Source organism: Hyperoodon ampullatus, assembly GCF_949752795.1.
Source record: "Hyperoodon ampullatus genome assembly, chromosome: 13".
Lineage (NCBI taxonomy): Eukaryota > Metazoa > Chordata > Mammalia > Artiodactyla > Ziphiidae > Hyperoodon > Hyperoodon ampullatus.
Window position 1 is genome coordinate 77,680,545 of NC_136926.1, and position 25,854 is coordinate 77,706,398.

General features: G+C 39.8%; 1 protein-coding gene across 1 annotated transcript; it reads left to right on the top strand.

Annotated features, from left to right (window-relative positions):
- The first annotated feature begins 15,105 nt into the window (after window positions 1-15,105).
- On the top strand, window positions 15,106-25,627 carry LOC307061932 (plasminogen activator inhibitor 2-like). Its single transcript, XM_079717306.1, has 7 exons — window positions 15,106-15,279; window positions 18,533-18,652; window positions 19,972-20,100; window positions 20,607-20,724; window positions 23,331-23,473; window positions 24,185-24,349; window positions 24,666-25,627. Exons 1-7 carry the CDS (start codon window positions 15,109-15,111, stop codon window positions 25,068-25,070), a joined length of 1,251 nt encoding a protein of 416 aa, XP_079573432.1. The 5' UTR covers window positions 15,106-15,108; the 3' UTR covers window positions 25,071-25,627.
- The last annotated feature ends 227 nt before the right edge of the window (window positions 25,628-25,854 follow it).

Genomic DNA, 25,854 nt, shown 5'->3' on the forward strand with positions numbered 1-25,854 from the left:
AAGCATCATTTTAACTCATGGATTTTAATATATTTGAAATGCCATTATTATTATTTTTTCATACTCAAATTGCCTTATTTTTGGCCAGTGGGAGCTTTTTCAAGCTGGCTTGTTGGTCCTTTTCACATGACCCTAGTAGTCTTTAATGGCCTCTTTGCTTTCTGGTATGACAATTATGTTCCAGATTCATCTTGTATATTTCCTGCCCCAGATATGGAATTAATTATTTTTTTAAGTAGCCCTAGTCCTCTTTAGAGGCAAAATTTTTAGAAGTTACTATATGAGAATATCTTTCTGACTTTGAGATAGAAAGTTTTCCTTAAAAACACACAAAACACTAAGTATGTAAGAAAGTAGAGATAGATTTAATAGTGCTAAGACATCTTAAACAAAATTTTTAAAAAGGCAAATTAGAACATTTTTGCAACATATATAACTGAAAATATGTATAAAGAACTCCGATAAGTCAATAAGAGAAATACAAATAAAAACAGAAAAAAATGCCACCCTAAATTCTGCCCCACAAAAAATTTTCATATAAGCATTTCACAGAACAGGAAATCTACATCATAATAGTAAGAAAAAATGTTCAACCTCTTCGGCCATCAGGGAAATGCAAGTTATGACATACCATTTTTTAATAAGCTAGATATTCAAAAATTGAGAAATTTGACAATATCAAGTGCTGGAGAGGTATGTCTTAGAGATGTCTTTGTATAGTGTTGGTGAGAATATATCTTAGAAAATCACACCAGAAAACAAACACTAGAAACAAATTAAATATGTATTGACAGGAGAATGGATAATTTGTGATACTTTAATTCACTCAATGGAGCAGCAGTGAAAAAGTGGACTATCCCTACGAGAGACAACCTGGATGAATAACGTAAAATGGAACAACCAAGATCCAGAAAACTGGATAGAATATGTAAAATTTTTGTAACTTATTTGGTGTTGTTTTGTACACACCATAGAGAAACTCTTGCATTTCCCGGTACATGTGAAGAGTTTCTTTACAGCAGGAGTCAGCAAACTATAGTACATGGCCCATCACCTGTTTTTTAAGTTAAATCGTATTTGAACATGGGTGAGCCCACTTGTTTATCTCTGCTTTCCCACCACAACAGCAGAGTAGTGGTGACAGAGACCACAGGCTCACAAAGACTAAAGTATTTAGAGACTCTCCAGCTCTTTAATGAGTTTGCTGACCTGTAACAGGGAAGAGCCAGATCTGACTACATGTTGGATCTGTTTCTTTTACTTTAACCATTGCTTTCTGCTGCTTTTGTTCACTAAAAAGATACTTACTGTCTATACACAATGGCTTGCCTCGGGGAACCCTGCCCCTCTGCCTGAACGTTAAACCAAAGTGCCTTTGTACATTCTGACCCTGTCCACCTGTGGATGGCTGCAAGAAAGAAGAAATTAATGGCCATTTCAGGGGACATTGGCAAACCTTATGGCCCTCTTACTGTACTTCCTCATCTCCTCCCCCTCTCTGTTCTATAAAAGAAACTGGCATCCAAACCCCATAAGATGGTTTTTTGGAGACATTAGTCTCCCATCTTCTCAGTCTGCTGGCTTTCAAAGTTGTATTCCCTGCCTTAACACCTCTTCTCTGATTTATTGGCCTGTCGTGCGGCAAGCAGAGTGAGCTTGGACTCGGTAACAGACCCCCACTCTAGAGTATATACAAGATAAGGCCAAATTTGTATAAAGCTCACACATTAGCTAAACCCCACAACCTATTATTTGGTCAGACTTTTATGTGATAAAGGCATAAAACTAAAACAAGGGAATGATGACTATAAATTCAGAATAGTGTTTTCTTCAGGTAGGGATGGAAAGGCAAAGAATGGAAGGGGGAGGAAGCCATCATGAATGAAAGCTAATGGCAATATTCCCATCTATGTATTAAATATTATATTAGAAATACAGCAAGTGAAAAAGACAAAAAGAAGTAATCCAAGAGAATTTCTCAGGATCGAATGACATAAGCTTCCAGGTTACAAGGGCCTACTGAATACCAGGAAAATGGATAAAAGTAAGCCCACCCCAAGGCAAATCATCGTGGAATTTCAGAGCTCTTGGAACTCATGAGTATTATTATATTTTAATTGCCTGTATCAGACATTGGAAATGCAGGATATGTGTGCAACTTTCCACATTGATGTGATAAAAAGGAAGAGGATCCTACTTCAAGATTATGATGCCATATTAGAAAGTCATGAAACATAATTTCAATATGAGTCACAGATACAGGCTAAGATGTCATGACTCCTTATCAGGAAAGTGTGATGACCAAACATTCTTCCTTGATCTTGGAGTTCTCCAAAAAATTTCTGTAATGGGCCTTATGTGCTTGTGTCGAGGCAAACAGGAATTGGTTATGGAATAAGAGTTTATAACTACTATAGAAAAGTTAAATTATTCTACCCAATCGCATGTCCTGTTAGTGTGTGAAAAGATAAAGCAGAACTTCTGTATTAAGGCAGCAAGCATGTGGGTGCAAGCTTTGAAATAACCAAGAAATATGATTAAAATAGTGTGGGAAGTGTGATAAGAAAAAATTTTTTCTTAAATCACTGAGACATACCATACTTTGGGAGATATTCATTCCTTTGACTTCAGATAAGCAAGTGCTCCAAAGGGATAGATTAAGTAACTAGAACCAAATGTCAGGAAAAAAAAAAAAAAAGTCATCACAAGTCCAGACCTGACGGAAATCTGAGACGTCTGATCTTTGTATGAGCTCATTAGCTTATTCTCTTCAGTGTCCAATACATCAATCATTTATTTCTTTCCATGAAACCAACAGTCTTGCCAATCCCATGTAATCTATAACCTGCATTGTGGTGTTTAGCAGCATCTTCAAAAATTCTTTTTTCCATTAAAAGTTTTACTCATTTGTCTGGAGTCAAGTGCCCAATATAAAACTTGGAAAACTGAGGCAGATGGAGTAGGCTTCTTCCCTTGTAAGTCCACTTTCTGTGGCCTTGACCCTTATCATCTTCTTTTAGCTCTTTGCCTCCTTCCTTTGCACTTGATACTTCCTCACTGCTTAGAACTCTTGGGGTCCCAGATTCGCCCAAATCCTGGAGTACAGGAGGTATTTCCCCTGCCACAGGCCTGACGCCCTCCGTGCCTATTGCACAAGATCAAGGTGTCTGTTCCTTCACTTACCTGCCCCTGAAGTTCCCTGAGCTCCTAGACCCAGGATCCCAACATTCACCTCCTATCCAGTTCATGGGACTCACTCTTAACGACTCTCTGTCCTGGAAGATAAAGTTTTCTATTGTCACAGTGAAAGGGAAGAGAAGGAAACCCACACTGAGTCATTCAGTAGTGCTAGGGAAGATCAACATTGCGATACAAAAGTTTATTTTCAGTTTAGTTAAAAAAACATTAAGTAGGCATCCCCAATGAGCACATATTATATCAAGTTTAAAAAATGAGATACCCAATTTCTCTCCCCAGAGCCTTATTGGGGAAACAAATATGTAAAGATAGCACTTTAATACAATTTCTAAGCACATAGTAGAGGTAAAAGTGATAGTAATCATTAATTTTGAGTACTTACTATGTGCTGGCTATTATGATAAAGTCTAGAGTCTTTAATGTGGGTGGAGAGGAAGGCAGGGGCCAGATAAGAGATGTGAACCCAGTTAGGGCTTTATCCTGTATTTAATGGGGACTCATTGGAGAATTTTAAGAGTCATGGCTGGGTCGTATTTACATTGTAAATACATCAAGTTATGGCTTAAAGGACAAGGCATTAGAGACAGAGATATTAGGCCAGAGATGATAAAGATCAGAGCCAGGGCAATAGTTTAGAGAAAAAAGAGAAGCGTGTCAACACAAAAAATATCTCAAAACTAAAATTAGTGAGATATGTTAAATGATAGATGTGAAAATGGATAAAAAGGAAGGAGTCAAGGATGTTGCTTTGACTTTGGCTTGACTGACTAGTAGACAGATGGGAAGCAGATGAGGAGAAACAGGTCTGGGAGAACGATGGGGAGATGATGTGTCCAGTTTTGGACACACTGAAACCAGAGTGGCCGTGGTCAGTCAAGTGGTGATGTCCATAGGAGGTTGGGTTTGGCAGTCTCAAGGTCTGGGAGAGGTCAAGCCTGGAGACAGAGTTGCAGGAGCCTTTGCTGTCTCCTTTCCCTCCTCCTCTCCAATCACACACACATTCCATTTACATCCCCATCCATATTCCTGTCCACACATTCCATGTATTGTGACTAATGAATGGGGAAGAACTGAGCAATAATTTCGTCTCCCTCCTCCTCATTTTACACAAGTCTAAATAAGGCTATCATAATTCGAAGACAATGTAAATTCTCTGGTTCAATCTTGTCATAAAACACATCACTGTCTCACAATTCATCTAATCTTTCTTTGCCATTTCCTTCCTAGAAATTAAAGGATCCCCCTAGTCATTTTATATGAGACCAAATCTGAAGTATCTGTGTATCATGTACATATTTTAATAGTAAGTGTTAGTCAGTCTGTGGTCTTTTATCTACTCAATGAAAAAAAATACAGAAATTCATAAAAGTGTAAAACAAACATAATTGACACCTGGATTTGGAATGCCTTAAATGATGATGTGCTTATTTATCTTCTATGTATGTTTTATGAAGGTTAACACTGAAACGTGTTACTTTTACTAGGCATACACCATTGACCGAGATGTAGTAGGAACATGCTAGATAAAAGAGAGACTAAATTAAGGTTTGTTAAGTAATATACTATATCCCTTTATCCATAAATAATCCACAAGGATAATACAGAGTTGAATGATGCACGCAATTGTGGCTACATGCGTGCAATGTTATATCATTAGATCCTTGAAGGAAGTGCCTCTTGGTTAAGAGTAGAGTTTCACCTGGTGTGCAAGGTGAGTGAATTCATGATTCACGATGCATTCTGAGGCTGTTCTGAAAATGCAGTCTCTCTTTGCATGCTTTTGTCCTGACAAGTCTTAAGAAGGTGACTGACTTTCTCAAATAGCTGAATCATGGAACACTGGATATTTGCTCCCACGTTCTACCAACCACGGCATCCATGTTGGGTTTATCACTTGGTAACAAGATAAATACTCTGACGAGGTGTTACTCTCCCTAACAAAGCTTGTTTCATGTACAAACTATCTCACACTCATAGCTGGCCCAGGGTAACGTCTTAAAATAGGTGAGGTTTGCTTTCTGTTGTCCTGGATACTTGGACTATCCCTCTCTGTGGCCTAGGCCCAATCCCATTCAACACCTCATTCTTTTGCTTTTCCTCTTTACACACACTGAAACTCCTTCCCTGACCGCTTCTCCATCCACTCCATCAAAAGCCTCTCTGCGGGAATTTCAAAACATGTATTATTTCTCCAAGAGGCATTAACATGCTATATTTTTATTGCTAATTATAAAAGGAGATGTTTATTCTCTGAGAAAGATATTTCAAGGAATATATGTTGGAGGATGTTGTAGTCAAGGTGACCCCAAATTCACACTGTAGAGGGGGCTACCTTGACAGACATTTGGTGCTGCTCCCACAACAACTACTCAGATTTCTAGAGTGAATCAGGCTGTCTAAACACTGAGACTAATTTGTATTAATGATCTTTGGTATAAAAACAGTGTTACAATATATTTAACTGAAAGTCATTAATAAAATAAGATTACTATGTGGAGTTGTTTCTTTTCTTTTTTTTTTTTTTTTCGGTATGCGGGCCTCTCACTGTTGTGGCCTCTCCCGTTGCAGAGCACAGGCTCCGGACGCGCAGGCTCAGCAGCCATGGCTCACGGACCCAGCCGCTCCGCGGCATGTGGGATCCTCCCGGACCGGGCTACGAACCCGTGTCCCCTGCATCGGCAGGCGGACTCTCAACCACTGCGCCACCAGGGAAGCCCCGAGTTGTTTCTTTTTTAACAATTTATTCTTCTTATGATTTTGTGGGTTGTCTGGGTGCTTTTTGTTCTGGTGATATGTGGTGGAGTCATTCCTGTGTCTGAGTTCAGCGGGTGTTCAAGTTGGGGAATTCTCCTCCATGTCTTTTCTCTCTCTGCATGATGTCTTATCTTTCAGGACCATTTTCTTTTTTTTTTTTTTTTTTTTCTGGCCGTGCCACGCAGCATGCAGGATCTTAGTTCCCCGACCAGGGATCAAACCTGTGCCCCCTTCAGTGGAAGTGTAGAGTCCTAACCACTGGACCGCCAGCGAAGTCCCATTATATGGAGTTTTGTGTCAAAAAGGGACTTTCTTTTTGACTACAGTTACATTATGCTTTGGATAACTTCAGTGATGACATTACTACTGAGGTAGATATGATACATCTTTCTAATTTGTATATTTCCCATCTACCAGCAAATCACATAGAAAAGGTAATTACGGAAGTGTTAGTATTTGCTCATTCAAAGTGGAGAGGAGAACAGAAAGACATTACAATGCGCTGAGCATCAATAAGTCATTTAGCAAGCTTAATGCAAAACAATCAGCCCAGTGTCTATCCTAGTCACTGGGAAAGATTATCATGGTTGTGGCACTCACGGTGTTTACCATCTAGCAGGGAGATAGACACTGAATAGTTAACTGCATGGGCTATTCAATCACAGTTGGATGTGTGTTTCAAAAAAAAAGTACAGTGTAGGTTATCTCCATAGAAGAATATTAGAACTTTATTCATAAAGTTGTTTTCTTACTTTGGGAATTATTTCTTCTTTATACCTAATTCAGTGCAGTGCTACTGGGAAGAAAATGAGCACCTTAATCAAATCAACTATCACACCACTTGTTAACTTATTCATATTATTTAAAATTTAGCCCTAAATTCATAGATTCATAAATTGTTTGGGGAGTTGACATTTGGTAAGCATCTGTTTCTTTCTTAAAATTTTGTTAGGTTGTTTCTAACACTCATTATACTTTAAACATTTTTAAATTATATGCAGTCAAAAGTTTTCTTTTATGGCTTCTAAAAAAAGAGAAAGAAAATGAACACCTTGATATAGATACTTCGATAATGTATTTCTGATTTTAAAATTAATGCATACCTATTATAGTACATGTAAAAAAATTTTAAAGTAAGAGAAAAAATGATAAACATCTATAAAGTTATGACCCAGAGATATCACTGTTTACATTTTAACATATTTCCAAGTCAAATTTCTGCACATATTTAATGCATACAGTTCATATCATACTGTATATATAATTTTATATCCTTCTTTTTTCCACTTAAGATTATCTCATACACATTTCCTACAAGATAAGAAAACGAGAAGGTGAAACACATTCCGTTTCATTATTCTTTACTTCCATAGAAGTGATCTGCCCTACAACTGTCGCATATACTATTTCAGGGTAACTAGTCTTATGATAAGGCCTAATCTTATATATTTTATAATAGTTAGGAACACTTTGTAGGAGCTGTGCTTTTCTAATTGGTATCCTAGGAGGTGTCTCATCCTTTGGGTTTTTTCTTGTCCAGATTTCCCAGATTTTTCTTCTTAAAACACCATTTTTTATAAGTCACTTCCCTTCTTGAGGGTTTGCAGTAAGCTGCCTTTAGATTAGCTCTCAACTCAGTCTGGAATTAGAGACCCCTCTGTAAAATGCTATCATCTTTCCTCTCTCCGTCCCCTAGACACCGACTGCTCCAGGCAGATCTCAGACAGCCAGTCAGTGTGCTTCCCACTTTGTAATTTTAGTGCCTTCGCTTTTCAATCGTCAATTTTTCATTTATCTCAACCCTTTCCTTGAGGTCCTAACACACATTTTCAATCCTTTCCCCTCTTCCCTATGACACTTCCTACCTTTGGCACCATTCAATTTAGCTCTGAATCGTTTATTGCCTTTTACAACTTTCTCTAATTGTTTGATGTGTGAATGTCTTTTCTTCAGATGCTGAGCTCATAAAATTGCTCTATTCAAGGCCAGGGCAGCAACTCCCACACCTGGGCACTCTGTTACAACAGCTAACACTATGGAGCACTTGCCATATGAAGGATAATATGCTAAGTACTTGGCAGACATTATCTCATCCATTCTTCACAAAAGTCTGTGTCTTTTAGGAATGCTCTTGGCTGCAAATGACAGAGGACCCAATATGTCTAACAATGCCTAAACAATACAGACTTATTTATTATCTAATGTAATTATAACAACAGGAACAAAAATTGGAGGTAGGTGGTATCCAGCACTGGCTTAGCAACTCTCTGATATCTGGACTCTGGTTTGGCATCTCTGCAAGTCTTTTCGGCTTCCCGCACGGGTGTGAGATGGCTGTAGCATTTCCTGGCATCACATCCTCACACAGCCCTGCTCAAAGTCGGCTAGGAGGGGGTGGTGTAGGATAGGAAGTTCTCTTTCCGTATCTCCTCTTATCAGGAAGGAAAAATTTCCCCAAACATTTCCCAGCAGACTTCTCCCACATCTCATTGACCAGAACTGGGCTATCTATCCACCCCCTAGACCAGCAACGAGGTCCTTCTTTCCAAGATCAAGAAATCTCTGAATAATACTAAAAATCAGGATGAAGGACAGCAAAAATGGATTGCTCCTGCACAGGCAACAAACAGTACCAGCCACACAGCATATTAGGAAATTAAAGCTCAGAGAAGCTGAGGAATTTGTGCAAGATTATACAACTACTAAATGGCAGAAAGAGGTTTCAAATCAGACCTCTCTGAGTCTCTCAGAATCCACATCTTTTGCTCACCACACTTTAAAGTCTTTCTAGAGAGTTTTCGAATCTTATTCATCAAAAAATATTTAGTACCCACTTGATGCTCAGCACTGTTCTTGCTACTAAAAGGGAATTAAGTATACAGTATCATCTAGTTAGTGATAGAAGCCCAACCTGGATGAAACAGCTAGAACACATACAATTTATTAATTAATTAATAATCATACAATATTATGTTGCAAGTTCAACTCTAAGTGGGGCGGTTCTACGTAGCAGGAGTTCACTGAGGTTTGTAGAAGTCAGACCGGATTTCATGGATGCTATGGGGTGTGAATCAAACCTCACAGATTTGGATCAGTGGGGATAAGGGTGGCTAAAGTTCTAGGTATGTTCACTACTGGCTTAGCAGACTGCTGTGCTGCCTATGTGTGGTTGAAAAATGGTTGAATAAATTGGTTACATTGCCAGAGGGGGCCCTCCAGCGGACTGAGACCGAAAAGGGAGAGAGACCTAGACCACAAAGCAATAGCATCTCCTGAACTCACTGAGACAGAGAACTGGCTGAGTGCCAAGGGATGTGAAAACTTATAAAAGGGTCAGTGGCTGCCTGAAAGGTTTCTTCGGTCTAACGGAGGAAGCTAGGAGTTGAAAGGTCACTGTTGAGGTGGAATTCCAGCTCTTTTTCTTTATGTGACCTGAGATCTTCCAGAAATTAATAAATCGAATAATTTGGCTTTTGACTGCCACATACATATTCTGAAGAACGCACCTATCTCATTGTCCCTTTAATAATAATGAGGGGTTTGGGGTAAGTCAACTCACTCCTTCTTGACCAGAGACTCATGTTAACAAGACGAGGTAAGGATAAATCTGGCTCATGGACCAGGGTCAAACTAAGATGCCCACACAGGGCTCAGACCCACAGGCTTGGTTTTGCAGACACTCCAGATTGTCAACTCAGCTCTTCACGCATAGACATGGAGCTCGCCACACCAGCCGAGAAGAAGCGTGGTGCCTTTACTTCTTTTCATCCCTATCCCTATGAGGATCTGCTATGCATAAAAGTAAAGTGTGCAACTAGAGATTATCATACTAAGTGAAGTAAGTCAGAAAGAGAAAGACAAATACCATATGATATCACTTATATGTGGAATCTAAAATATGGCACAAATGAACCTATCCTATTAAAGAGAAACAGACTCACAGACATAGAGAACAGACTTGTGGTTGCTAAGGGGAAGTGGGGAGGGAGAGGGATCGACTGGGAATTTGGGGTTGGTAGATGCAAACTATTACACTGAGAATGGATAAACAACAAGGTCCTACTCTATAGCACAGGGAACTATATCCAGTCTCCTGGGATAAACCATAATGGCAAAAAATATTAAAAAAAGAATGTGTGTATGAGTAAAACTGAGTCACTTTGCTGCACAGCAGAGACTGGCAGAACATTGTAAATCAACTATACTTCAATAAAAAAAAGTAAAGTGTAGAGAAGCCATCTTTACAATGTGTTGCAAACACTTTTCAATAAGCTCTAACAATATGAACATTTTCAGACTCAGATTCTATTTCATTATGCACATCTTTTATCTGTTTTTGCTCCTCAAATTCCTTTGGTTGTATCTAAAAATCTAGTGAATTTTCTGAATCATGTTTTCGACATCACAAATTCCACTTCACACCTATAATTTATAGAGTTAAAAATCAACTTAAGAACACAGTGGATTTTCATTGTTTAAACATAAGATCTATGTTCTAAAGAAGGGCAAACGAGAAGTTCTTTGGGTGTGGTTTGTGACAGGATATTAGGGTGGAACCCAGAATTACATAGGAAATTATAGCTTGAGAAAATGTAAGACGGTTTAAACTAGAGAATTTATAAGGAAGACAAGTGGTATTTTTTTTTTCTTTCCATTCCCAAAGCGTTGCTTGGGGGCTGCCTAGATTCAAAAGAGAAAGGATTCCATTGCTTTTAAGTATTGCAAAGAGCTCCCAGGCCACCCTCGTCAAAAGATAGAAGGGATATTGCAGAATTTGGTACTGTGAGAACAAGAACAGACAGGAGCTGACAGGTTTTAGCTAATTTTGACAGGCATGTGTAGATATTGCCAAATTCTTAAGTTTCTGGATGACGTCATCCTCCCAACAAATTTCTTAAATGATGCCTTAGCAAACAAGCAATTCTATCCTAATGATGCCTTTCTGAGTAAAATGTTGACTCACTCAAAGGATACAGATTAGAAAGAGAGAGAGAAGAAAATGCTCTGTGGGAGGAGCAGAGCTTTATAAAAACCAGTCATCGCCATGCCTGAACTCTTAACAACTCTCAGAGGACCGTTTCTTGTCAGACAGAGAAGAACCAGGTATTTCAGTCATTTCCATGTCTATCTCTATGAAAGACGGTTTTATTTTGCACACTGGTATTATTAATATAATGAAAATTAAAATGTGGGATGTTTTAAGAAGATGGGTAAAATTTACTGGTGTTTTCTTGTTTGTTTGAGAATATTTTAGTTCTAGATTTGAATTAAATTTATAGCAAGACCTAATCTTAAATCTCAGAGGCCAGCAAAGGCCTATGTAACATTCATCAAACCAAAAGGTACATTTAGGTTGGGATGTCAATTTTACCAAACAGCTTAGAATGTGTATATTCTTTACTAGTTAGTGTTTGGCACTGAATTTGATGAGAATAGCTAGACCAATTAAAATATATTAATTTAGCAACTGAAAGTAATCTACAAATTGTGTATACATATAAGAAAGGCAAAAAAGATGACTCAGTTTTTAATCTGAAACAATCAGAAATTAAGCAGGAAGCTGGGTTGGGTCAGTTCAATACCAAAATACCTTTATTGAATTTAGTTCAATAATCAGTCAATCTAGTGAAAGAGGAAAAATCAGCCAAATTAGTTGCTGGATTGACTGAAGTAATAGTTCAGTAATAGTAATAAATCATTTAACACCCCATAGACAAACAATTATTCATTATGAAAGTCATCAAATATCAGAAAATGTCTTTAATTTTGTGGGGGGAGAATTTGGTAATTTAAAAGGGAAATTTCCTTGAAGTTATTGTTTTCTCTGTGTTCTCATTAAGTTTTGTGGTCAATTTCAGAATATTTGCACTGTGTCATTGCAAAAAAAATTATTTAAAATGCTACAGCAGGGCTTCCCTGGTGGCGCAGTGGTTGAGAGTCCGCCTGCTGATGCAGGGGACACGGGCTCGTGCCCCGGTCTGGGAGGATCCCACATGCCGCGGAGAGGCTGGGCCCGTGAGCCGTGGCCGCTGGGCCTGCGCGTCCGGAGCCTGTGCTCTGCAGCAGGAGAGGCCACAGCAGTGAGAGGCCCGCGTACCGCAAAAAAAAAAAAAATGCTACAGCAAACTGAAATCTAACCTTCGATGCCAGCAAGCAGAGCAACTGTTGTAGTGGCTCTGGCAGCACCTCCCAAGTTCTTTGTCACCTGTGCCAAGTTTCAGTGGCACATCTGTCAACTTGTTTTACAGGAACGGACACAGACATCATGGAGCCCAGCCCCACATATGCTTTTCATCTGTTTGTTCTTCTAAAGAGAATATTCAACGTTGATTAGGAATATAACCTCCAGAAGCTGATAAAGTTGTGTAACTCTGGTGTTAAGAAATTCACAACAGGTGCTACCTAAGAGGTTATGCTATCTGATGGCACTCAGTGATTCAGTTTTACATGGTCTTAGGCAGACTCTCAACTGAATGTAAGGTGTGGATTTGTTAGAGAATCAGAAGACACTATATATATATATATATATATATATATATATATATATATTCATAGATTTCTAAAAATATAAACTTCTCAAACCTTATTTGAAAGGTCTGTAGGAAAAGCGCTAGAGTTGGAATCAGAAGGCTGAGATTCAATCTAGGCTTTGAAACCAGCTGTGCAATCAACATCTTCATATTTTCATTGGTATAAGAGGAATTACTAGGTTTAGTGGGCAAGTAATTATGCAAGTTAAATAAAGCAGTGAGGCTGTAGCAATGTGGTAACTGCGATATAGACAACACCTATTATTTTTTATGTTAAATGCAGTTAATTGTACCTATCTTAAAGATAAAATTTAGACTATTTTTAAAAGAAGTACATGCATCTGGGATGATCTAATTCTGTCCTAATTCACTTTTTTTTCTTTATACAGTCAACTGAAATCCTAATGTGGCAGTAAAAGCCCTCTCTGATAGCTTGTCTTGACACTTAAAGTTTGTTAGTGTCAAAGTGACAGACTATGGCGGTCGTTTTAAAGAATTAGGTATAGGAGAGGCCTACATTTATTTTTCTGGCTCTGATCCCTTATTTATTTTTTCACACAATAGAGAAATGTTTATTTATATTATTCTCAGTTTGTTTCTGAAATGTTACTGAGATAATTTACAAAAAAAGATCTACCCAGGACTAATTCACCATAAAGATGATTTTAAATTGTAGAAGGAAGAGAAAACAAATTTCTGAGCCACCCAAGGTAATCTAATCTCAGTGATGAAGCAAGAGAAAAAAATAGTGATTTTATTTTTTTAACTTAATAAGCCTTCTAGGAGTATTACAAACTTGCTTCCTTCCTCTTTTTATTTCCTCTTTCTAGCATTTCTCGAACTAGTAATTGGCCTAAACTCTTACACACAGCAGTGAAGTTAAACATCAGCAGGTAAAGCAGCGAGCGACATTGGATAGAGTGGGCTTCTGAAGCAGACCTGGGCTTGAATCCCTGCACCATTACATACAAACTCTGTGACCTTATACAAGTTGCTTACCCTCTCTGGGCATCAGGATGTAACCTATACAGTAAAGATCCTAATATCTACCTCATACAGATCCCATGAATATTAAATATTAAAGGAGACAAGAAGATATGAGAGAGTTTTGGGGACAAGTTTTACTTAATTTACTATTTTGTCTTGAAAAAATACAATTGAGTGGTACTTCCCATAAGAAATTTTGATGCAAATTGCAATCACTTTCTTCAAAAGAAATGTTGGTGAACCAAGTGTTCACATAAAATACCCATGGATTAGGGAGATGTGAGCCGTGGAGGCCCTGCTGAGTGAGCCCAAGCCTAAAGAGCTGCAGGACATGCCTCATGGGGCATGGGGCAGCTCCCCAGCCACTGTCACAAGAAGGTTTCCTGTGGGATGATGAGTGTCAGCGTCGCTTGGTATATTTATAGATTGTGGTAATTGCAGGGTGTGTTTTAAGCTGTTACAAAAGCATAAGATACAGTTTGTTGGCCAGAATCAACAGGTGTGTCGAAGCATTTGGCTGCATGCGGAGACTTAGGTCATGGAGGGCGTGTCTGTTATTTATCTTCAGATGGTGGATGGGGTGTGTGTGTGTGTGTGTGTGTGTGTGTGTGTGTATGTGTTCCATAGCCCCGGGACCACCCCTGCAATGGGACCTGGCATTGACTTCCCTACTAGGGATGGTGGGAAAAGGGGGCCTTTCCAGCTCTCCCAGTAATGAACTGCTCAGCTCAGGGGGTGCTTTGGTAGAAAGGCTATGGTGTGTGTGAGTGGAGGGGTGCAGGTATGCGAGGTAGGGCTGTGTAAAAATGCCCACTCTCAAACGGTGAGTCTAGGTCACTTCTAGAAGCAAGGAATTTGAAAGAAGTATGACCATCTCCATTGGCGTCAATCAGAGTATATATGCGCGTGGCATACATTTGAATATGCATGTATTTGCCTGTGGGGTGTGTGTGTGTGTGTGTGTGTGTGTGTGTGTGTGGTGTGTATCTGTGGGTACAACACAGAGGCAGAGAACATGACCCTGGAGGCTGGCTACCCACCTACCACCTTCAATTACCAGTCCTGCCCCTTATAGTCGAGTGACACTGGTCACTTTTCTTCTTCTCTCTGGGCAGTAGTTTCTTCCTTTGTAAAACAGGAATAGCAATGCCTTCCTCATAGGGTTTCCATAAAGATTAACTGGTTAGTACAGGTGAGATGTTTAAAACAGCATCTGTTGTACAGTAAGGTTTCGATAAAGGCTATTTATCATTATTGCTGTTATTATCATTATTTTGATGTGGAGTGTCACTACTCATCACGTGACTGTTCCCTCTATCTCAGGATTGGCTACATCATTTGCAGTAGCCAGTGCAAAGGAAAATGCAGGGCCCTTTGTTTAAAACTATTAAGAATCGCAAGGTTGTGGTAGCCGTGCATTGTACTGAGCGTGGGACCCTTTGTGGCTGCACAGGTCCCAGGATCACGATGACGCTGTCCCTGCTCTACCTTATGCTCTTGGATGAGAGGAGAATAGAGAGGGAACCCCTGCCCCGTGCAGGGTACAGCCTGTGCTACTCTGCTGACATCACTCAAAATGCTGAGTCATCTTTTAGAGCTGTTTCTTTTTTTCCCCTCACTTCCCTTCTAGATTGAAACAATGGAAGAACTTTACAAGGCAAACACAATCTTTGCCCTCAGTTTCTTCAGCCGTCTGGCAAATACAAGTGCTGCCACCCAGAATCTCTTCTTCTCTCCATGGAGCATCTCCTCCACCATGGCCATGATCTACCTGGGTGCCAGGGGCAACACTGCAGACCAGATGGCCAAAGTAAGTTTCTGTTAAAGTTCCAAATTAGAACAGAACGATTCCTGAACTGAATTGTAGAGTTGCTCTGATTACATGCCTGAGACATCTCGACTCTAACAAGGTCAGCAATCATCACAAGCCATTACAACACAAGTTCCTTAGATTCAAATCTATAAAACAGCCAAACCACAAACACCCTCAGTGGTAGATATAGCAGAAAGCATACCAGAATTTCTTATCCTGCAAGGTTAGAAAGGGTTAATAGTGACAACGTCTTAATTTGATAGTATAATGCTTATATTTTTCAAAGTACTTGCAAGCTTTATCTCTATTGGTTTTAAGACAAGTGTCATTTAACATAGTGGGGAGAGTGGTGATGGGAATGAAGCACTTTTCCCAGGGCTTCTTCTGGTTTCTGCCCTCCTAGCTCAGCTTCCTTCCATTCATGTAAAGAATTCCTTCTAGTGGTTTTAAGAGAGTGTCACCAAGGGAAAAAATATCCCAGACCCGTGATCTCCGCACTCTGGGAGATGCACAGAGAGCAGCGTGACTTCAGAGGACCTCAGCCAACATTCTCAACCCCATGAGTTCATGTCAACAACATGGGGCTGACATCATGGCCAGTCCTCAAAGTCAAGGTGGACAGGGTGTGAGACAGCATTGTGAGCTATTTCTGTTAAGGCCACTGGCTTCCTTCCTTGGTGAAGGAAGCTGACACCAGCTCAGTCAGGGGACCCTTTCACTAAGTCTGGGGCCATGGAAATATATCGAACTACTACAACTGTACATGGCAATGGTCCTATGGGATGAATTCAGCACCATTAAAATTCACATGATCCTGTATTTCCCGGGTCAGTGACCAGACAAAGTAATATATAATTAAAATTCTTTCCTATTCCCGTATGTACAAACATTAAAATTGAATGCTTTAAGTACAGGCTCTGGTTTCTCACCAACACTGGATTCTGTTTTCAGCCACACCAAAATGCTGCTGGCTACTTTTGACTTTCCCAGGAGAATTGCACCTGCGTGTGTGTATATAGATAGATGGATATCTCCTTCCAGGTACACGGTGACCCATTTAAGATGGGTCTTGTTTGGAGTGGCTCACAGGGGGTGTTGGCCTATCTCACTGCAGCAGGAAAAGGGATGGAAGTGTCACTCCCTGAGTTTGTGGCAGTTTAAACATCAAGACTTACAAGAAAACCCAGTTGCTCACGTCTGAGAGCAGCAACATTTTGCAAAACTCCTTCCCTCTATTTTCTTTGCCCTGAAAAGAATAAGTGCAGTGAACTCTATTAAAAACTTTAGAAAACGTCAGGGTCTTCATTTTTTAGATGTAAAGGCATCAGAAGCAATATTTCTTTGAGGACAAATGCCAAATGAAGTGCTCTAGGTACATAAAGTAAAAAATGTGATTTTGATACGAAAGGAAAATTAACTTATTGGTCACTCGGCACAACACAGCTTTTCTGTGTCTGGCAAGTGCTTTCAGCACATGGGACAAGGGGTTTATATAGTTTTCTTGTAACTGTGCTGCATGGGCACATTTTAAAATTCAAAGGCAAATTTGGTTAATTCCCTACTAAAAAAGAGGAGAAGCTCTTTGGTTGGAGGAGGAAGCACGGATTTGGGGGGCAGACCTGCCTGTGTTTGGGTGGTGACTTTGCCATTTACCAGGTGTGTGAGGGAAGGCATTTCAACTCTCTGAGCCTCAGTTTTCTTATTTTTAAAAGGAGAATGAAAATGCGTAACCGGCAAGATGGGTGTGAAGATTAGAGAGAATAGGAGAAGCACGTGGTGGAACTAAAAGTTATCATAGCTGACACTTACAGTGCCCTAGCCAGGCACCTTTCTAAGAACGTTTTAGAGTTTACCCACAGAATACAAAATCCTGTGAGGTAGGTGCTCTGATTACCATAGTCCTTTTATAGAAATGAGAAATTTAGGGCAAGAAGAGGCCACACAGTTGGGAATTGATACAGTTGGTAAAGGTGACATAGTTGTAATGGAATAAAGTAATGAGTAGAAGGGATAAACTCCTACAGAGCATAGGCGATGTGAGATCAGCAGTTGCATTTTTGCCAGTTCTTCTCTTTAGGGTAAGGCCGCGGACCTGCCCAGGCCAAGCCGCCTCTCTGGGCAGGGTGCATCCCTCAGCATGGCCCCGGGTCACCTCACATCCCCCCCTCCTGCAGGGACTCTCGCAGTGACTCAGGAGGCCTTTAGTGCTAGCCCCGAGACCCCATCAATTTCCTTAAAAGGGAGGACAACCGGAGAAGCTGTTACATGAAATATTCTTCCCTTACATGGCGGCAGAGTCAGACCACTTCTTTACAAGGAGTATTAGGTAAGACTTATAACGTGTGATCTGAAGAGCAGAGAGAGACCCCACAAATCCTAACACCTCTCCTTCCAGCCTAGAAGTTCACCACCTGCTGGACAAACCTGCCTTTCCTTCCTTAGCAGAACGTCTACCATGGATCCATTTACCAATAAGCTTCTCCTCACCTGGGACCCCACGGGGTTGGGACCCAAAGGATGTTGGAGGTGGGGGTGGGTGGGTAGCAGGGCCAGGCTCGGGGGTGCTTAGACTGGCTGAGCCAGGCTGGGAAGGCTACAGTTTGGGGGAGGGGACCTGAGGCCCCTCCCGGGGCCAGTGTGCACCTACCAGCTTCAATGTTATCTGGATCTGCCACTTACAACATAAAGAGATTCATATTGTCATCTTACCTCTGCCACTTGCCCCCCACATGGACAGATGTGTGGGATTTCTTTATGTGTAAATAAGGTATGTGCAAATATTTCAGGTGATCCCTGTAATATTGAGTGACCTGCTTTTATGTTGAAGCTAGCTGTGGCTTGTAGTTTTTGACAGGTTAGAAGTGTGCAATATATAAGGCCACTGAAGAGAGAGATACAAGGTTGGGAGTTAACCTTATTGCTTCCTTCAAACTACTGGCATGTTTTCAAGGCAACTTATGGGTTGGGTTATAATTTAGATAATTTAGAGGTTATAAATCATCTCATCATAACAATATGCTGTCAAAATAGCCAGCATATCAATTAGTATAAAATAGTTTGTGCTGAGTCCCGTGAAGGAAATTTCCGCTGGCTGACACATGCTACATATGAAGAGCATCTATGCTTGTTGCCATACACAAAGGCAGGAAACGAGACGTAGGGCCACTAAGAGGTACTTGATAGCCATTGGTTTAAAAGTTAAGTAATGTAGCAGAAAAATGTACCCAATTCTCTGGAATTCCAATTGTAGGTGCTTCAGTTTAACAAAGTTGGAGACCACAAAGTCACTCCAGACACCCAAGAGATCTTCACCAGTTGTCAATTCACACAGAAGATCCAGAAGGGCACTTATCCTGATGCTATTTTGCAGGTATCTGATTCATCCATTTCTATTTCTTTTGTATTTTATTTCCAGAATATTCTTGTCTTAAAATCACAGTATTAGACAGGGAAGGAACCTAGTACAACTTCCCTCATTCATAGAAAGAAAACTAAGGCTCACAGTCCTTGAGTAAATATCCTACTCTGATAAGTAAGGGCAGAGCCCGGGTAGAATCCAGACTTCACGACTTCCAGGCCAAGACTATTTCTAAATTCTATCACCCCGCTCTGCCATTCGTTGGGTATGTATAATTTATTCTAATGCCATTGTAGAGACTCCTAGAATACACATGCATAGATGCACATTTCCAGAGTAAGGGGTGACAAGTAATTGAGGAATGGAGAAGGCCAGGCTTGGTGACTTCATGAAAGGTCACTGACCCTCGAATATCCTTTATGTCCTCCCCTTCTATCTCCTATGATCTATCTATCTATCTATCATCTATCTATCAATCTATCATCTATCTATCTGTCTATCTATCTATCTAATCTCTTCAGCTAATCTATCTCACGTAGTCATTTCTTTTCCCAATACTCCATTTCCTTAAACATCATATCCAGCTACATTGTAGGAGCTGGGCGTAGATGCGCTCCTATGGGTAAACAACTTCCACAATCACACTCCTAAGTCAGGTTATGGGGAGATACCCCACATAGCTTTCTTCTTGGGAATGCTGATGCTCCATCTGCCTGTCAGCCAGGGAATTATGGACTTAGGAGGGGAAAAGGGCCCCTTCAATATGGAGATTCTGCCAGGTCTGAATGGATGGCTGGCAGTCCATCTGCAGGGCTCTGACCTCTGCTTCACCCAGGCGCTGCTGTGACTAAGCCCTGTGTGTGTCATCGTGCTTACAAACTTCAGGTTGGGGATTGGAATTTCCCTCAATTTCCTGCTTTCTAAAACCCAGATTTTCCACTCACAGACTACCCCTTAATTATAAAATGGTACTTGCAGAAGTTATATGAACTTTTTAAAGAACGCTTCTAAGGCAACATTTTAATATAACAAAAATTGCTTACCGACTTTGTAGTTTAGGAAACTGTAGAAGGAGCCTGACTTTCTTCTAGGATCTTGGTTACTTCACGGTTAAATCCAATCCACAGGCACAGTAAAATCTGAAACAAATAAAAAAATTATCTGATTATCCATATCAAGAGTATTTCCTCAGAGATTCCTCTAAAGTGCCAGAAAAAAGTATATTTTAATACAGCATTTTATTGACGTACTGGAAAAAATACCACTGCTTAAGAAATATCTTGTTTAGGAGTCTTGAGTTATATAAAGAGAATCTCTCCTTTCTGTTTAAGGCAAAAGCTGTAGACACAATCCATTCATCCTTCCGTTCTCTCAGCTCCGCCCTGAACGCGTCCACAGGGGAGTATTTATTGGAAAGTGCCAATAAGCTGTTTGGCGATAAGTCTTCAAGATTCAAGGAAGTAAGTGAAACCTGCGATTTAAATGGCAGGGCCCCAAACTTACAAGGAGGTCAGTTTTAAAGCTGTTCTCTCTTATTCATGCTGAGAGAGTCAGAATTCCACATGGGTTCCCTTAGACTCCCTAAGGCCACTGGACACTATCCAATGCAGCTATCCCTATGCTCCCTCTGTGGGTGCTTTCTCGCCCTGCTGCAAAATTCCCACCTGTAAGTCATAAGTCAGGAAGCACACAGCTGATTTCCAGAGCCTCTATCCCCACACCCAACTTCTCCCCTTGTACCCAGTGGTCATAATGCAAAGCGTGCGGGAGAGCAAATAGAATTGGGACTGGAGTTGGGGGTGGAGGTCAAGAGAACACATATAATCAGCCCCCCTAGCCAACCTCCACCCCTACCCCTACCTCAGGCTCCCCAGTCTTGACAGGAAGCCTGTAATTTATAATTACACCAAGGCTTGTTCAGTATATATTCTATGTAAACTTTGTCTTTTTTTTTTTTGCTTTAAAGGGATACATGCAGCTCTCCAAGAAATATTACTCTACAGAACCCCAGGCAGTTGACTTCCTAGAATGTGCAGAAGACGTCAGAAAAAAGATTAATTCCTGGGTCAAGACTCAAACCAAAGGTAAAACCAAGGAAGTAGTTTCTGCTCTTCTTTCTACTTAGAAAGCTCATGTATTTTTTAAAAAACCATCCTTGAACTCAACCCTTACTCCCAACCTTAGTTATTTTGCTTAATGTAACCTGCTTGTTGTTGAGCCACGTGGTGTTTTAAGTGAGAAAAAAATAATTGAGGTCTACTAATAGAAGACATATATTCAGTACTTAAATAATCTGATTTTGGATATTACCTTAGAATAGAATATAAGAGGAGACAGCTCTTTTCTAACATAGGAAATATCAGTATTGAAATAATTGTGACTCTGTGTCTACTGTGGACAAAAACGAAGAAAAAAGGCGTGACCTTCAAATGAGTAATTGGTGTGAGAATCCTAGCAATGGAAAAAGGAGGGATCATAAAGTTTTAACTCTTTCTTCTGTTTCACCTTCAGAGTCAGTATGTTGTCAAGTTCTTTTGGTCCCTGCTTCATCTCTCCTGGATTGTCTAAGCTACTTCTACCTTTGTAATGCATGTCCTTAATTCTGTTTTTTTTTTTAATTTTTAAAAATTTATTTTATTTTTTTAACATCTTTATTGGAGTATAATTGCTTTACAATGGTGTGTTAGTTTCTGCCTTACAACAAAGTGAATCAGTTATACATATACATATGTTCCCATATCTCCTCCCTCTTGCATCTCCCTCCCTCCCACCCTCCCTATCCCACCCCTCTAGGTGGTCACAAAGTACAAGCTGATCTCCCTGTGCTATGCGGCTGCTTCCCACTAGCTATCTATTTTACATGTGGTAGTGTATATATGTCCATGCCACTCTCTCACTTTGTCACAGCTTACCCTTCCCCCTCCCCATATCGCCAAGTCCATTCTCTAGTAGGTCTGTGTCTTTATTCCCATCTTGCCCCTAGGTTCTTCGTGACCTTTTTTTTTTTCTTCCTTAGATTCCCATCCAAAATCCCACTACCTGTTAGTAGTGAAGCTGGGGTTCCCTCTTCTTCTGAGCCTTAGTCTAATTCTGGAATTCTTCAATTGGATGTTTAAAGTGTTTGTTAACTTAATGCAAAAAACGGATTTTCATTTACCTCCTGTGTTTAAAACATTGTTTCAAGCCATAGTGTGGTATCTTGGTTTCTTAGTTACCACAGTGGAAAAAACACATGAACTAAGTTCTATAGAATTTTTAAAAATTGTTTTGTTTCTCTGAAAATAGTTGATCTACTTTAGTTCTTCATTTCTAGATTTTTAAATTACTGCTGTAAAATACTGACACACCACTGACAAAAATGAAGCAGAGAAAGTGAAGATTAACAGAAGTGAAAGTAAAAAGGTATTGCAAAGTTAAAGAGACACATGAAAGTCTTGCTTTTTTGAGAATAGCAAGAATTTCTCTTCTCTTTAAGCATTTGTGTTGAATGGCTGTAAATCAATCAGTGGAATTGCCAAAATGCCAAGTAGTCATTTGGGCTGATTGTTTTAGAAAATTTTATAATAATTTGAGACAATTTGTTTTATTTGTTAGGATCAAATAGTAGTTTTTCCATACGCATTACAGAGTTAAATAAAGTCCTAGTAGATTTCTGCAGTAACCAAGAATTTTAATTCCCTGAGGGATATATTGAATAGAAATACTGAATGACTATACTGAAGCTGGTCAGACTACAGTGACCTTTTTGTTCGAGTCCTATCTCTGTCAGTAGGAATGGAAGATGGTGGAATTCTGACCAGCTGACAAGCATTGCGACCTTGGGAGGGTTGCTAATCTCTCTTACTATGGTGTTCATTTGTATAAAATGACCATAATAATACCTACTAGAGTAGTTGTGAGGATTAAATAAAATAATGTATTTAGTGGTTGAAACATTGCAGAGCAGGTATTCACCATAAATGGCCTGTTTCTTAAACCAACTATAAAAAAAAATCATGCTCAGATGTTATCATTTCTGAGAACCTTCTCTGACTCCTCACTTGTTTACTCCCTTCTCTGTGTTGTCACAGTTCTCTGCATTTTTAGCTGTCTTATAGAACTTATCACACATTGTTTCCTGACTGATTTAGAATCTCTCTTCCAATATTCTCAGTCCCACCAGGACAAGTCTTCCTTTCTCACTTCATGAATCTGTGCTACTCCTGGTGTAGGTCTAGCACAACTTCCAAAAAACTGTTTTTGGGTCAATGAATGGGTCAGATGATAGACTGTCTAGACCAGATCTTGAAGGAGCCCTAGTGACATATGTACTGTGGAAAGGCACTATTATGTTCCTTAAGTGACTCTTTTCCACTCCCATCTGAATTAGCTAACTTCATACCACTACAAAACTTTGAGAAAGAGTATAAAAGGAACTTAACATTTTTTTCCAAGTCTGATAGTAATTCTAAACCTTAACTGCATTACTTCTTCATTTTCTCTTGGATTTTGCAAACCTCAGAAATTTGGTCTCAGTTTTACTTATGATTTAGGGAAATCGAGAGAAAAACTTAAGCTTGAAGAGCAACATCTCTGCAGAGTTTGATAAATGTGGATGCTGAGTTTGATGGTGACTCAAAAGATTCAAGAAATCATGATAACTTCACAGTTCTTAATCATGAAACCTAAACATATATCATATTTTCTGTAGGCAAAATCCCAAACTTGTTACCTGAAGGTTCTATAGATGCAGAGACCAAGATGGTCCTGGTGAATGCTGTCTACTTCAAAGGAAATTGGAAAACTCCATTTCAGAAGAAATTAAACAGGCTTTATCCTTTCCGTGTGAACTTGGTACGAGACAATGAGACAGATTTTCTTAACATATATTTTAGGGCCTTTGACAAAATAGAGAAAGAAAAGTTAGGGACCACTCACTGATACTTGTACATAATTTGCTAGTTATAGTTATGCACATTGGATAGTTGATTGACTCTATTCCATTTTTTGATCTGTCAAACTAGATTAATAATAATATCCAACTCAAAATATTGTTGTAAGGATTCAACGAGAGTTTGCAGAGTTCTTGGCCCCTAGTAGGTACTCAACAAATGTTTCAGTATTATTATAATTATAATTGTCCATCTTATTACTAATGGGTATAACCTTGAAAAAGCTAAATAGATCAGAGCCAATGTCAGGGTGTACAAATTATTTATTTATTTATTTATTTATTGGCGGTATGTGCGCCTCTCACTGCTGTGGCCTCTCCCGTTGCGGAGCACAGGCTCTGGACGCGCAGGCTCAGCGGCCATGGCTCACGGGCCCAGCCGCTCCGCGGCATGTGGGATCCTCCCGAACCGGGGCACGAACCTGCGTCCCCTGAATCAGCAGGCGGACTCTCAACCACTGTGCCACCAGGGAAGCCCCAAATAATTTATTTTGTTGATTTTTAGAAACATAGTTCTTCAACACGAAAGCAGAACCCATTCTCTTTTACGTCTGATTGTAAATCTTTTGACATCTTAGTATTTACTTTCATATTTTACTTTTTAATAATTTTAGACTCAGCGCAAAGAAGTACAGATGATGTTCTTGCACAAAAAGCTGAACATTGGATACATAGAAGACCTAAAGGTCCAGATTCTAGAACTGCCCTATGCTGGATATGTCAGTATGTTCCTGTTGCTTCCAGATAGAATTGCTGAATGTTCTACTGGCTTGGAGTTGGTAAGGCATTCCAAGTTCCATTGTTTTAAACTTCTGGGGCTAAACTTACCTTGGCATATGTCTACAACTTGGGAAATGGTGTGCAGTTTCTCATGGAAATATGTGAATTGGTTGAGAGCAACAGTGCCAGGTCTCACACTTTCATTCAAAGGCTTAAACTTATGTCATACATGCTACTTTCTTGCAAAATTTTTCCCAAACTAGTAAATTTTAATATCACCCACGCTATAGTGAAGTTAAAGTCACTGATTGTTAACATTAGAAGTTGTTTTCCTTCTCTGCTAAGCACTCATTGGTTTTGCTTTTGGATTTGTAGCTGGAAAGTGAAATAACTTATGACAAACTCAACAAGTGGCTCAGCAAAGACACCATGGCTGAGGATGATGTGGAGGTGTATGTCCCCCGGTTCAAATTAGAAGAGCATTATGAACTCAAGTCCATTCTCATGAGCATGGGTATGGATGATGCCTTCAGCCAGGGCCAAGCCAATTTCTTAGGCATGTCGGAAAAGAATGACCTGTTTCTGTCTGAAGTGTTCCATCAAGCCTCTGTGGATCTGAACGAGGAGGGCACTGAAGCAGCTGCTGGCACTGGGGCCATTTTGTCAGGGAGAACTGGCCATCGAGGCCCAAAGTTTGTGGCAGACCATCCTTTCCTCTTCTTTATCATGCACAAGAAAACCAAGAGCATCCTGTTTTTTGGCAGATTTGCCTCACCCTAAATTGAAAGGTTCCGTTTCTGCACAGGATGTTGTAATGTGAGGTATAAGCCTCAGAATTGCCCTAAGGGTGAAAACTTTAGCAACCTTCTGTACATATTTCTGTTTTTCTGAACAACTTCTATTACACAGTGAATATAAATACAGAAGTAGCTTGACATCTGTCAGTCACATTACCACCCTATTAATCATGTGGTCTCCTAAAATGGGATGATATCTCATTCAGTTCTTCCTTACTCTTTGTTTATTTTATAGCATTATCTTTTACTATATTATTTATTATTTTATATAATGGCTTTTTATTATTGTTCACTGTCTAGTGTAGCTGATACAGTTACAGAAGCATGTCAACACTTATTTTTCTTTCTAAGGAAATGCACTTATTTGTTCTTATAATGAGGGACACGCAGGTGTCCTTCCAGGCCCTTCTGTAATAGAAACCTAGAAGAAAGCATTGAACAGGAAAATATACGTGGCGTGCATTTCTAGCATTATGTATCACATCGATGTGTCTGTAACTTATGGAAGGTTGTGAATATATAAAAAATAGACATGTTTCCACACAACTATTTGTTTGTTGTCATTCTGTTAGGTCTTTAGGTCATAAGACCTGTTTATCTTGATTATCAGGAATCAGGAATCATGGCTCATTTGTGAGAACCAAGAAAAAATAAACAGAATAAAGGAGCCAAAGGAGAGGCTGCTGTATAGCACAGGGAGCTCAGCTCAGTGCTCTGTGATGACCTAGAGGGCTGGGATGGGGGTGGCGGGGAGGGAGGCGCAAGAG